This window comes from Coturnix japonica, chromosome 3 (assembly GCF_054131305.1).
Source record: "Coturnix japonica strain WE chromosome 3, WE-NBRP24, whole genome shotgun sequence".
NCBI classification, from domain to species: Eukaryota; Metazoa; Chordata; class Aves; order Galliformes; family Phasianidae; genus Coturnix; species Coturnix japonica.
The window spans coordinates 85,150,842-85,163,701 of record NC_140665.1 but is presented as its reverse complement, the minus strand read 5'-3'; the positions used below and the strand labels follow the sequence as shown (position 1 = coordinate 85,163,701).

Sequence of the window (12,860 nt, the reverse complement as noted above, 5' to 3'; positions counted from 1 at the left end):
GGCATTCCTACCACTTGCACCACCGGGGCACACACATGAATGTAATATCTCTGAGTCTCAACAGACTCAGTAGTTCTATACTTAACCATTCTTTGCTTCTTAAGTTAACCAGCAATAGCTCTATTTCCAGGTACAGCACTTAAAATTGCTTGTTAAATTAACAGAATAATTCAGGTTCAAAGGGATCTTCCTAGATTGCTAGTTGTTCTTGTCACTCAAAATAGGATCAACAATGGAGTACTGTGTCCCAGTCTGGGCTCCACAGAATAAAGTTGACATGGATATGCAGGAGAGAGCCCAGTGATGGGCCAGAAAGATTTTTAAGACCTGTACTAGTCTACTTGTACCTAGTAGGTATATATATATTTAACCTCTAAGTCTTATAATCCAGGCAGATTATACTGTTGTGTGTTTGTTTTTTACCCATCCATTTGTCTTCAAATATAAAACATCATATCATAACTTGATCAACATAATGCTGTGGGAGATAGTGCCAGAAGCCTTACACACATCAAATTAGAAGACATCCTTTCCTCTCCTTTAAGTAAGAAATCTACTCTTCTTATGATGGAACATAGTGAGATTAGTCAGTGATGCTTTATCTTTGTTAATTTATTGCTTACTATTCTCAATAGTTTCTTCTTTTTTTTTCTTTTTTTTTTGTTTTGTTTTGTTTTGTTTTTTTAAATCCCCTTCTCACAATGAGATGTAAATTTTGAGACTGAGTATGACAAGGCAGCATAGCTGTGTTGTGACCAATAAATGTCGTTAAACTAAAACGATCCATTTGCTTTAGTAAGAACATCTGTCCTCTCAAGTATTTCAGCAGTTTGGCCAATAGATATACAAAGGTAAGTGATAGGTTTCAGGAAATGCAGAAATAGCAATTAAGTCTGAAAATTGGCAGATGACAAGACCTGCCATGGATTTTGATGCTGTTGTATACTGATGGTATAGCTACAGTTGACCAAGAAACTGAACAGAAAGCAATTCCTGTAGTCTGCCCTGCAAAGCATCGACGACCTCTCTTAATTATATGTCTTACATGCTGAATAGAAAACGTGACAACCTAAGGCATTAATATGAATATGAAGGCTCTGGCTTTCTGTTTGAAAATAAAGCAATATCCATTCTTGAGAAGTAAATAAAGGACCCATACAAATTAAAATGTAGCCAATCTAAAAATGACAATACTGGTAAAAATAATAGATTAGAATCTGTGTATGACTTCAACAAAGCAATAATGAGTCCAAAACAAACAAAGCACACAGTCTTTTTATCTTTCTAAAACTGGATGAAAAATAAACTATAAACACACAGATCACTGGTAAAAGCGAATCACTGTGTACTCACTGGTCCTTGTAAAAAAGATGATAGTAGAAAGCAAAAGAACAGAAATAGATGAAGTTGCTAATGTAACTGCCAATATTATATATTAACTGTCAATAGCATGTACAACGTCTTCCTAATGAGTAATTCTTTTTTGCCTGTTGGTTAAGAAACATGAGCTGTCAGTATGACTTCATCAAACTTTTAAAAAAAGTGTATAAGCTTGACATAGAGTAAAAGCTCAGTATTTGCTTTTGTACAATAAAAAAGGTATTTTCACAACTGGAACTTAATAAAGGAGATCAATTTTGCTTATACTCCTATTAATCATATTAAAAAGAAAAATACAATATAAAACTAGAAAACACTAACATCTAAATACTTTTGAGACTACCCGAATATGTTTCATTCTAAACATGCATCTCAATGTCATTTCTGAACAACTGTACTCTCTTTATCACAATCAGTGTCTATTTCATGGCCATTTTTATTAACTAAATTAAAGAAATAAAAAATGCTTACATCACATCCATAGATATACTGAGCCTCCATAAAAAGGTTATAGATATGTTTAAAGACTAAGATTTTTTCTAATGACTCCAATAAAGACTGCAATAAAGGCTTTAATAGCATATTAATTCCTTAAGGATTGTGCACAGTATTTAGGATGAAAAATATATTTGAATCAGGTGATGATCTGGTAGTCGCACAAAAGACTTTCTGTCATTTTTATACTAAAATTCAGGATTCCTCATTTAAACTAAACAGTCTTCAAAGGAAAACAAAACAAAACAAAAACATTAGAAAAAAATATGTATCACAGAGAACAGTTTGTGAAATAATGGTATAAAGCACTCCTTATTTTCTTAGTATATTCAGTATGATCTAGAAGATCACAGTGCAAGCAAACGTCTTTATTATTACCAGTTGTCCATTGCTATAAAACATTGTTCAGAAGAGCTACTACCAAAACATTTATTGCAGAATTTTCTCTTTGTGTTTCTCTACAGAACAGAGATTCTCTCTTTTTATTAAACACATTTTTCATTCTGTGATTGCAAAGTTAATCTAAGATGTGAAGCTAGGGCAAACATGAATATGTAGAAAGTCTCAGGATAAAAGCTTATGGTGATGAATTCTGCCTACTATACCTCACCAGAGACTTCTGGACTGTGACACCAGCATTTTCATGTAGCACCAAAAATGTTAAACCTTTAATAGAGAACTCCGTGTTTTGAACGTCAGTAACACTCCCTATCATTTTTTGTTTCTGATTCACTGTAATTGATTCAGTATGTGCACATAATGTTCTATAGCTGTCAACAAGAGAATTCAGTGAATTACAAAGCTTATATTGATCGATCAGTTTTCTGTCAGACCACACACATGGAGGCAAAATACAGTTTACAACCATTCCCAGCTGCAGAAAGAAGGAACATGAGTTTTCAGAGTTTCAGAATGTAGAAGATACACTTTTAAAAATAACTATAGGGTCTCTAACTTCTAAATAATGCAAAGTTAAGAAGTAGGGAAATAAATACATAAAATCTGTATGATCCCACATTTTCAGCTTCTAAAGTCCACAGAGCTCTATAAAGAATAACATAAAGCACAGTAAGAAAGAAACAAACAATATCACTTTTCTAATTGTTGAAAGCCACTATTATACACTACTGCAAATTTAACCTTACTTAAGAATAAAAAGGCAAAGTATTTCATGAGGGTGAACAACATTAATTATGCATCAATCTGACATGTAGCTGTTCACAATAAAGCAATATACTGGAACAATATTATAGGGGTCAAAAAATACCACAAGTCTTTGCTGTTAACATGATGAAACTGCCCAGTACTGAACTGAAAAACAAAGCTAAAGACAATGCATATTTAAATTGTATATCTAAATATTAGTCATGTCTACTGAGGCTTTCATTTTTCTCAAAAAGAAACTATATTTATTGCATCTGTATTTTGGAAGACCATTTAAACGTTTCTGTAATGTTTTGTTGTTGTTTTTTCTTTTTTTTGAGGAAAAAAAGTATTCTAAATACATTTTTGGTTTTAGACACTCATTTCTTAATGAGTGCATTGAAGTACAAATTCAAGAGGAAAACCAACTTGTTGTGAGTTTATTTACCAGGTAAGCATCACAATTCCTCAATAATGTCACATTTTTATTACTTAGTATATTTTTTTAAATGCACCCTTATAATCTTTTATGGCATTTAATTCATGAAATAGTGTTTATGTAATCAACTGCCTTTAGGAATTAAAATTAACACTGCACAAGGCTTACATGAAAATCCATATACTCTTTAAAATTGTCTAAAATCTGCTTTAATTAAAATGTCACAAAAATAAAGTCGGTAACTCTCAGGTCTGTAAGTACAGAAAGGAATGGCTACTAACAGAAAAATCTGTGAAATACTTATGCTAACATGTTAAACATTTTACACATTGAAGTCACTTGACTAGTCACAAATTCATTTAGATTCTAAGGGATCTGCAGAAGTCATTTAGCCCATCCTCTGACTCACAACTCCAGTTAGATTATGAATTTTAACAATTCAAACGGTTATGCTAAATTACTAAAAATCTAGTACTTCAATAAAGATACCAGCTCCCTCATAATTCTTCCATATTACAGTAAATGCAATTCATGCATTGGATTTTGATTGGCCTTATTAAAAGAACATAAATTGAAAATCATTTTGCAGAAAATGGTCTGTTACCAACAGTTATAATTACAAAGAAAAAAAAGCTTATGTGGTCACAGAACTTTATGGAAGAATTCTTCAGTGAATACCTTTGAAAGTCCTATCAAGTGACACTTCACATAGTTAAAAAAAACAAAAAAACAAAAACAAAAACAAAACCCACAAACTTTTAAAGTGATATAAAGAAGCAAGAAAACATACAAAACATACAAAACTGACTAAAATGCATTGCAGAATCATGTGTATACTGTTCAACTCAACATATTCCAGAGCACAAATCAGATACACCAGAAATATCTAAACTGTAATATTTTTAATTCATTTCAGTGGGGGCAAGGAGGGGGAAGGGAAGTAACCATAACATTGTTTCAGTAATGAAAATGGCATTCAGTATAAACCCAAATCCAAACACTGTCTAAAGACATAAACACAACTTTTAGAAGAAGCAGCTGGAGGCCAGGAAGGATTTCTTAACACATCTCAAATTTTACAAGAATTTTATGTATGAAGTACATGAAATGCACTCTTAAACACTTGAATTTAGATGTTTATCCATTTCTGTTCAAAAGGTGTTTTTATATAACTAATCTCTCACTACAGCATATAAAGCTAGGTCTGACTAGCAGTAAGGTGCTTACTTCAGGCTGAAATGAATTGCTTTGCAGCCTCCCCTGGTTATAACTGAAGCTTAATTCAGACAGTTCAGTAAGCTTCCCCAGAATTAAACATCTAGTGTGCTGAGATGGCTTATGGACATATATTCCTGGTCTGACAGACAGAACAGAAATCTATACCTTTCTAGATCCACAACTGGAGACAAAACAAAAGTTTGAGAATCTCCAAAGACCCTCGAGATTACTCTGATGGAAATCAGCCTGTGGGCTGCCTACACACGTGATTATACTTTATCAGTCTTAAAATAAGTCACATACGGACAGTTCTTTTTTAAAAAATTTCAACCAGGAGAATTTTATTCTATAAAGTGTATCTCAAGCACAAATTCGGTCTCATATCTTTATTTGTACTTCTGTGGAATGAAGAAGTGGAAGTTAATATGCTCTGTAGAATGAGGTAACTGTGACTTTTGAGAAGCCAAATTATTATATTGGAAACTGAATTCCACTGGTCCCTTCAAGCAGAAGTTATTACCTTATTTACTTTATTTATTTTTTTAACATAATTAAATGGTCACTAATAAAATAAAGGATCCAGGACAAATATAGAATATACTGTTAGATTAGAAATAATCAATATGTATTTCCCTTCCTTTGATAAGAAGGTTACTGATTCTAAAGAGGTAAACAGCTATATGTATATTTGTAAGTGTGCGTAATTCTATGTGTATAAATCTGAGTATGTAGTAGCAAGCATGAAATGCCTTCTTTTGAGAGACACTACAAAGAAAAAGGGTTTACCAGTAAGAAAGTTGAAAATCAGGAGAGCAAAAAAAGAACCTGGTTACAAAAAAAAACACAAAAAACAAAAACAAAACAAACAAACAACAAAAAACAACAATGCAGACAACAAAATGTTTCAAAATACCTACGATGCAATTAAAAAGAATGACGACCTGAACTCTTAACTTGGCATTCTAATAACACAGACCAGTGTTAATAATTAGATTATTACATGAAAGATTGAATGAAAGCTTGTACAGTGCACAACATCCTCTATGCCTTTGAAAATAACTTAATACATATCAAGAATATATTAATTACAAGTGATATCCCAACTGATAAACACCCTTTCAAACTACCTTACTGGGTGAAATACAAATTAAATGTTTAATTTTGAGCAAATAAATTATTTTTCTTTTCTGGAGTTGCATTTTGTTGCCAGGTATTTATACTAATAAACAAAAATGACAACTCTTGCTTAAGAAGATCTGCTTCTGCAGAGAAGCTAAAAATCTGCATAAAAGAAATCCTCTACTCAGATGGTCTGTGAAGTCTATGACAAGAGTTTCTGTGTCATCCATAGCAGAATGCCACAAGAGAACAGTAATGAAATTAATGAAGTTCTGAGATAATTTAAACTTTATATTTCCATGGCTTATATTTCATACACGTTCAGCTTCCCTTTTTTAATAGGAAATTTTAAACAAGGAATGATTAGTAATGTATGAAATCCTCCTGCTTTTCTCCTTAGGCAGAAGTAAGAGCTTCCGCTATAATGAATTGGTCTCCATTTTCACCTTTCACAGGAACCATAGCTACACATTTTTCTTGCTGTGAGGCTTCTGTTTACATATCACTTCATTTCTGAATGCTTTATGATGGTGCACAAATGAGATCTATGCTTATAGATATTTCAGAAGGATTAGTACACAAATTATGTTTTAGTGTTGACTTATTTAAATGACTAAACTCTTCCCTTAACTCAAAATATTTTCTTTTATCATAATGATTAAGATTACCACCTACATGGAAGGAGAGGAAAATCATGCTGGGAAACCTCATTCTACTTACCTCCCATCTGGAAAGAAACGGGATGATCATTCTAATTTTTTTTTTTTTTTTTTTTTTTTCTCTTTAAAAGGCATACCAAACTCACAGGCATGACTGTTACAATCTAAATCATAAGTAACAGATTGAGAAGAAGTGAAATGCCAGGAATAAAAGCATCTTCACCATCCTTCCTTCTCAGGGTGGGAGCCTGCTGTCTTGCTTGTTTCTGGGTACAAGCATCAGCTGAATTACTACAGAGTTAATAAGCCTTCTTTCTTTAATACAGGAGTTACTATTGTAGGAATCACATGTTATTTCTGCATTAGAACAGGATAAGAATTTTATTTCATGGTCTCCACTGCCATAGTTCTTTCTGCAGGTATTTCCACTTTACTAGGGAGAGTGTAGGGGTCTCTGATATCTGTAATTGCTTATTCTCTAGAGGAACCTTCCCCAGGAAGGCTTGCTCAGTATTATAGGTGAAGTAATTCACAGTCATAGAGATCAGGTAAATGGACTAAGTTTATAGGCACAAAGACTGCAGCTGCTGTCTGTCCAGCCTGCTGAAATACCTCTGACCCTTACTACTATTTGGTGCTGGACAGACAAGACCCAAATAATAGAGAATTTAAGGAAGAGAACTTACATAATTAGCAATACACACGTATAGCTAGCAACAATTATGTCTAGTCAGCATGAATATATATGTAATATTTTGTCATACACACTGCAAGAATATCCTGCATGAGACTGATCAAACCAGAGAACAAGTCATGACATTCCCAAGGAAGCACCTGAAGAGGCATTGGAAGGGTCTGGCATCCCCCCATGTGGTGCTCTTTGTTTAACAAAGGAAGCATCCTTTGGACAGAATGGAAGAAGCCTTCGAGAGAATCACCATATCAATGTGATAAGGAGAGTACGGAGACATCTTGGAAACAGCAGGATGGCAATTGACTGACACAAGACAACACATGAATCAACAAGCATCAGAAGGTAAATAACAAATGCAAATCTTTGATAATCTTATGAACATAGTGTACCCAGCCAACAGGATAACATGGGAGAGGGGTACACATGGGGAAGACAAGGTACAAAAGCTGTACTACTGCAACCACAGGTGCGCTCTTGCTTGTGGGACGCCCGCCATTGCTATTGCAAATTAAAGCGACTTTTATCACAGGTATCATCCTGACAAAATTATTTGTATATTTCCAACACTATACATCTGGAATGGGATGGAAGGCATAAAGAGAGGATGTTTGAGAATGGAAATGTTTATAAAGTGTACCTACATTAACCCCTTAAAAACTTTACAACTGTTTATCAGCAAGAGACTGTTCCACATTGTTATTCTCAAGAGACCAAAACTCTATATTTTTTCATGATTTCAATGCTGATTAAAATCTGTAAACATGAATAAGTAGGGAATTCTTAAACTGGGAAATAATTGAGTTTTATGTTACAAAGTCTGATTGCAACTGATAAAAAACAAACAAACAAAAAAAAACCAACATAAAACATGTAAATGAATTAAATATTATTTCAGCTCTAGATCACTACAGTCTATAACATGGAAGGTAATTGAAAATGAACACCAATAATGAAAGAAGAGGTGACAAAGTTCATTCACAGTCACATCTGATTTCCACACTAAATAAAAAACAATAGTTCAGTTTGCTTCTATTGCTAGTTTCCTCTTTAAAGAGAAGCTCATCTGCAGTAAAATGGCTCACATGAGTATTATACTTTTGCCTGCTTTTCATAATACATATCATTGTACATTCTATTGTAATAACAACACTGAATTAAAATATTACTACTATTTTATGCATAATAATTTATGTCCTATATTCTAGAACTTATTCTTGGAAAACAATGGCTTGAAAAAAGAAATAAGGCATTTTAGTAAAACAGTTAAGAACACTTGACAACCTAATAAAATATATGTTTACTCTTTACAATTAGATTGAAAGACAGTAAGCATCAAGAAACAACTTGAAAAATCTCCAATTGATTCATTTAGAAATATGTGATTTTGAACGTGATCTTATGAATTTCACATAAGAATATATAATTTGGAAATGGTCATTGTGACTAATTATTCCAAGTGGAAATTTCACAGATGTTAATGAATTTATTTTTTTCCTACAGTCTAATATATATACTAATATTTATAGTCTGATTATTTCCAAGTCAATGAATACATACAGTCATACATATATGTTTGCAGATTTTCTTTCAAATATGCATGAAATAATTTTAACACAGATTCATAACTCTACAGTTTAAATTAAGACAGAAAAAGCATACCTTTTCTGGATCTACTGTTGTAATGACCCACACACAGTGTGCATTGTCTTCGTATTGAACTGGATAATTTGGTGATGTTATAATTCCACTTGGTCCACGTAAATTAGAACCACACGTTCTAGCTAAAATGACAAACAGTAAATAAGATTATTTTTGACAAGTTGCTTCACTTAAACTAAACTTCATAGAATTGTCATATCATTAATTAAAACTTGCTGCAAAAGAATTACCAAATTGTAATATTATACATGAAGACATTCAGTCCTGTCAAAAACAAACACAACCAAAATTAGAGTATTTTACATTTTTTTATTCTCACTTCAGCCAAGTAAACCTCAATTAACATACAAGTACTCTGTTTTGAGTGAACTAAACAACAAACACTGAATCTCCCTCAGCAGTTGAGAGGAGTCTTTGTGTAAAGAGTGTATTTATGCTCTCCTTTGTGAATTCTCTGCAGTTACAGAAAGCCTAGATAGTTTGCAGATCTATATAACAGTACATCCTTACCCCAACGTGAACTTCTGTAGCATTTTAGCTCTTTACAGTAGAGAAATTAGAAAGAAATATGAAATGTTTTTGGCTAGTAGCCTTTAGTAAAACATAATTTAAACCATCATATTTCCTCACAGTCATAGTCATCAAAATAATTCCGAAAATAAATGTTATGAATTAAGTTACTTCCCAAACAGAGTTAAGAATAGATTTTCTAAAACGTTAAAATACTCTAAGAAGCTCAAATATCACAAGTTATTTTAAAAATCTTTATATTTCCATTGAAATCAAACAGAGTTTTGTAACCCAGAGCACTCGAGAATTCAACTCTTTTTTTTTTTTTTTTTTTTTTTTTGGCCCTACAATACTTTGGTAACACACAAGAGCATAAAATTTTGAATGCTTTGTTAGATACTGTATATCTTCAAATAATTGAATTCCAGAACTTACCTATACTAACTTTTAAGGTAATTTCGATTTCATTCCTTAAAATGCAGTCAGCCCTTAAATGTGGTTGAAAAGAGGTGCAGCCAGGTTCTACCCCTTTCCATCACACAGCTGAATTGTCTTCACCTGTGCTCTCTGGGCTGACCTGGTCCTTTCCCCAGGTGCTCAATCAGTGGTTTGGGCCATGACTCAACAGTTACCATACAGTATCCCACTATGTGTTTAAGAGCCATTTGGATGTGGTGCTCAGGGACATGATTTAGCAGAGGGTTGTTAGAGTTAGGGTACAATGGTTAGGCTGCAGTTGGACTTGATGATCTTCAAGGTCTTTTCCAACCTGGGTAATTCTATAATTCTGTGTAATCACTACCTGTTCTTTACCCATAGCACCTGGGCTAATGTACAATTAGTATTGATCAATTTAATTTTAATTTATCCTGCACAAAGTAAAGTAGAAACTAACTTGCACGTCTGCTTGGGAAATGTAGTTACTGCAAAATACTACAAAAAAATTGTAGAGAGCCTTATGAGTCAGTTACAGAATATAAGAATAAATTACTGGCAGCTCTCTGTGAGGAATTTAAGAAAATGGGAACATTTATATCCAGCACCATTTGGTTCCTGAGGGTATTAACAAACATAAACTGGCATGATTAGCTTCTCCTGGGCTTATTACTGTATCTTGCTTTGGGCCTGGGAATTCATTTCAGGATAGAATTCAATTATGTCCCTGTTTGAGCAATGCCTGAAATGCATCAATCTGCACTTCTGCCACAACCACACCCACATCTGTTGACAGACTTTGCTAATCTCATCTCCTGATCCACAAGCCCTCTACCAGACCTTGCCTAGGCTCAGCCCTCAGAAGGTGTTCGGGGCTGGTGCTTAGGCTGCCTTGGTATTCCCTGTTCTGCTCTTGTCTGAGCTGGTCAGATGGGCACTGGCTGCTAGGCTGCACGTCTGCCCCTGAAAGCCTCTGCTCATCCTTGGCCACCAAGGAGTTACGGATCATCTCTGTCTGTTCAATGGTAGCTGCTCCGGCTGTACAGTCCTTGCATGGCTACTTTTTAGTATAAATAATGGAGGTACTTGTCAATGGTAAGAGAGCTCCTATGATTTCTGGGTGGTGAAATTTTTTATTCACTAATGCAGGGTAAATGTTTTAGGGTGAGAGTATTGTGAGAGGCTTGCAATAGTCCCATTTAGTTTATAAGCTATTCCACTCCGAGTTGACGATAAGTTGCAAAATGCAGCAGAGTTCTTTTTACGACAAATTTTATTATTAGATGTTTGGTATGAACATCAGGAATACAAGCATCTTGAAAGTTATCAGGGAGACTGGGAATAATAGAGACTGCAAATAAAACTATCTTTCACATCTCACCATCCACAAACATGTACCAGGTACAATGTTGTAATCCTGAACCAGAATTATATATCACTCAGGGTAAGCATGTGACTCACAGAGACAGTGTAATGTCTAATTATTATTGTGTTTAGAAAACATAGATGTGACTCACAGAGACAATCTAATATGACATGCAGGCAGCTGTGAAATTTTAGCTCCCAGTTCAGATGTATGTTTGAGAAAAGTATCTTATTTTCGGGACTAAGTTTTTAATGGAGGTATAGGACTAATTTATTCAATTTTGTTAGAAGTTTACTAGAGGGAATAAAGCATAATAGAGATATTTGCAGATAACAATTGGAAGTAGCAGCAAATGCAAGTAAGAACGTCCAGATAATTCAAAAGCAAATAGACCCTTTCTTCTGAGTGTTACTCTTGCCATGCATAAATTACTTCAGCTCATTTCGACAGTGTATTTGCAAACAGGAGCAAATTTGAGAGAGGAGAAAAACAACACAAGAATGAACAGTGGAATTGCACGGATGCATTATTCTATATTAGCATGAAATAAAGTACTAAGTGAATATATTTTTCATTTACGCATAACTGAATAAGACTGAAATGCACAAGCATGTATGAACCAAGCTACAGATAGACTGAGCTCAAGAAGCACCTGGCATATTATTTTTCTAAGTCAAACTTTCAAAACTGTAGAAAGAACATGAAAAAAATAGTTTACAGATAGATGAAGTAGATCTTGTTTTGAGATAAATCATATCAAACATTTTCAGAGATTACTGTTTCTTTTGTAGCATAATCATAAAGCAATCCCCATCTGAAGGCTGACCAAGGAATGAGCCTTATCAGAACTCCTATCTGGTGGAAGCTTTGCTGTTGTTGCTGATGAATTTGTTTGCTTGCCTCCAATTACAGGAGATTAATGTGACCGATACAGCTTTTTAATTCTTGAACATGAAGTTCTGGGCAACTCTCCTCCCTCTGCAGCTGCTCAGTCATTTGCTGGCCTGATAACTTTCATTCAACATAAGATTTTGTGAAGTACAAGAAGTACTACCTCAGAGCAGAAAATCAAACATTTTGTATGTTGGAATTTTTTTTTTTTTAATTAATGGTGCCACTTATCTCTAAATTATCTGGTGCTGAGAACATGAAAGAAGCAAATTACCAGGAATAAGACCTTTCCTTAATGTGTACATTCCAAATGTGTGATCCAAGTTAACATTTCTACTAAGAAACAGGAAAAGTTACATAGAAACAAAAATAATTGTTAATATTTCTAATTATCTATTTTCTGGATTATTTTGACCGCATTTACATCCTTTTCTCCTGTTTTATTCCACTAGATTAAAATAGGAAAAACATAAAATAAAATAAAAACAACCACATCACTAGACAGACAAAACAAAAAGCCTCCCCCACAAACAAAAGAGTGAAGAGGTAGAGAACTTGGAAGTCAGAAAATAAAACAGAGAAATTCCAAAAAAAAAAGTAGACTTTTTAAGTATCTGGTAACGACAGGAAAACAAAATGATTGTGATGTTCTCATATTCAGGACTTCAATTAGAAAACTGTAACCTAAACCTAGCGGATTAAACTGAATGTTCTATTTAAAATGTTTTATATAACAAAAAGAAAATAAAAGGAAATTTAATTTTGGATATATATAATTATGTATATAATGTGTAATTCCACATAGAATAATAGAATTACCCAGGTTGGAAAAGACTTCAAAGATCATCAAGT

At 33.6% G+C, this 12,860-nt stretch overlaps 1 protein-coding gene across 5 annotated transcripts in view; it reads right to left on the bottom strand.

Moving 5' to 3' along the window:
* Nucleotides 1-12,860, bottom strand: part of CSMD1 (CUB and Sushi multiple domains 1) — an 883,639-nt gene that overhangs the window by 219,979 nt on the left and 650,800 nt on the right. For all 5 annotated transcript variants that reach the window (XR_014944901.1, XR_014944902.1, XM_015859302.3 and 2 more), the window contains exon 10: nucleotides 8,807-8,928. Coding sequence is in view for 3 of the 5 variants with exons in the window: in XM_015859302.3 (XP_015714788.2) it covers nucleotides 8,807-8,928 (122 nt within the window). In the remaining 2 variants the exon portion in view is untranslated. The remainder of the gene's footprint in view (nucleotides 1-8,806; nucleotides 8,929-12,860) is intronic.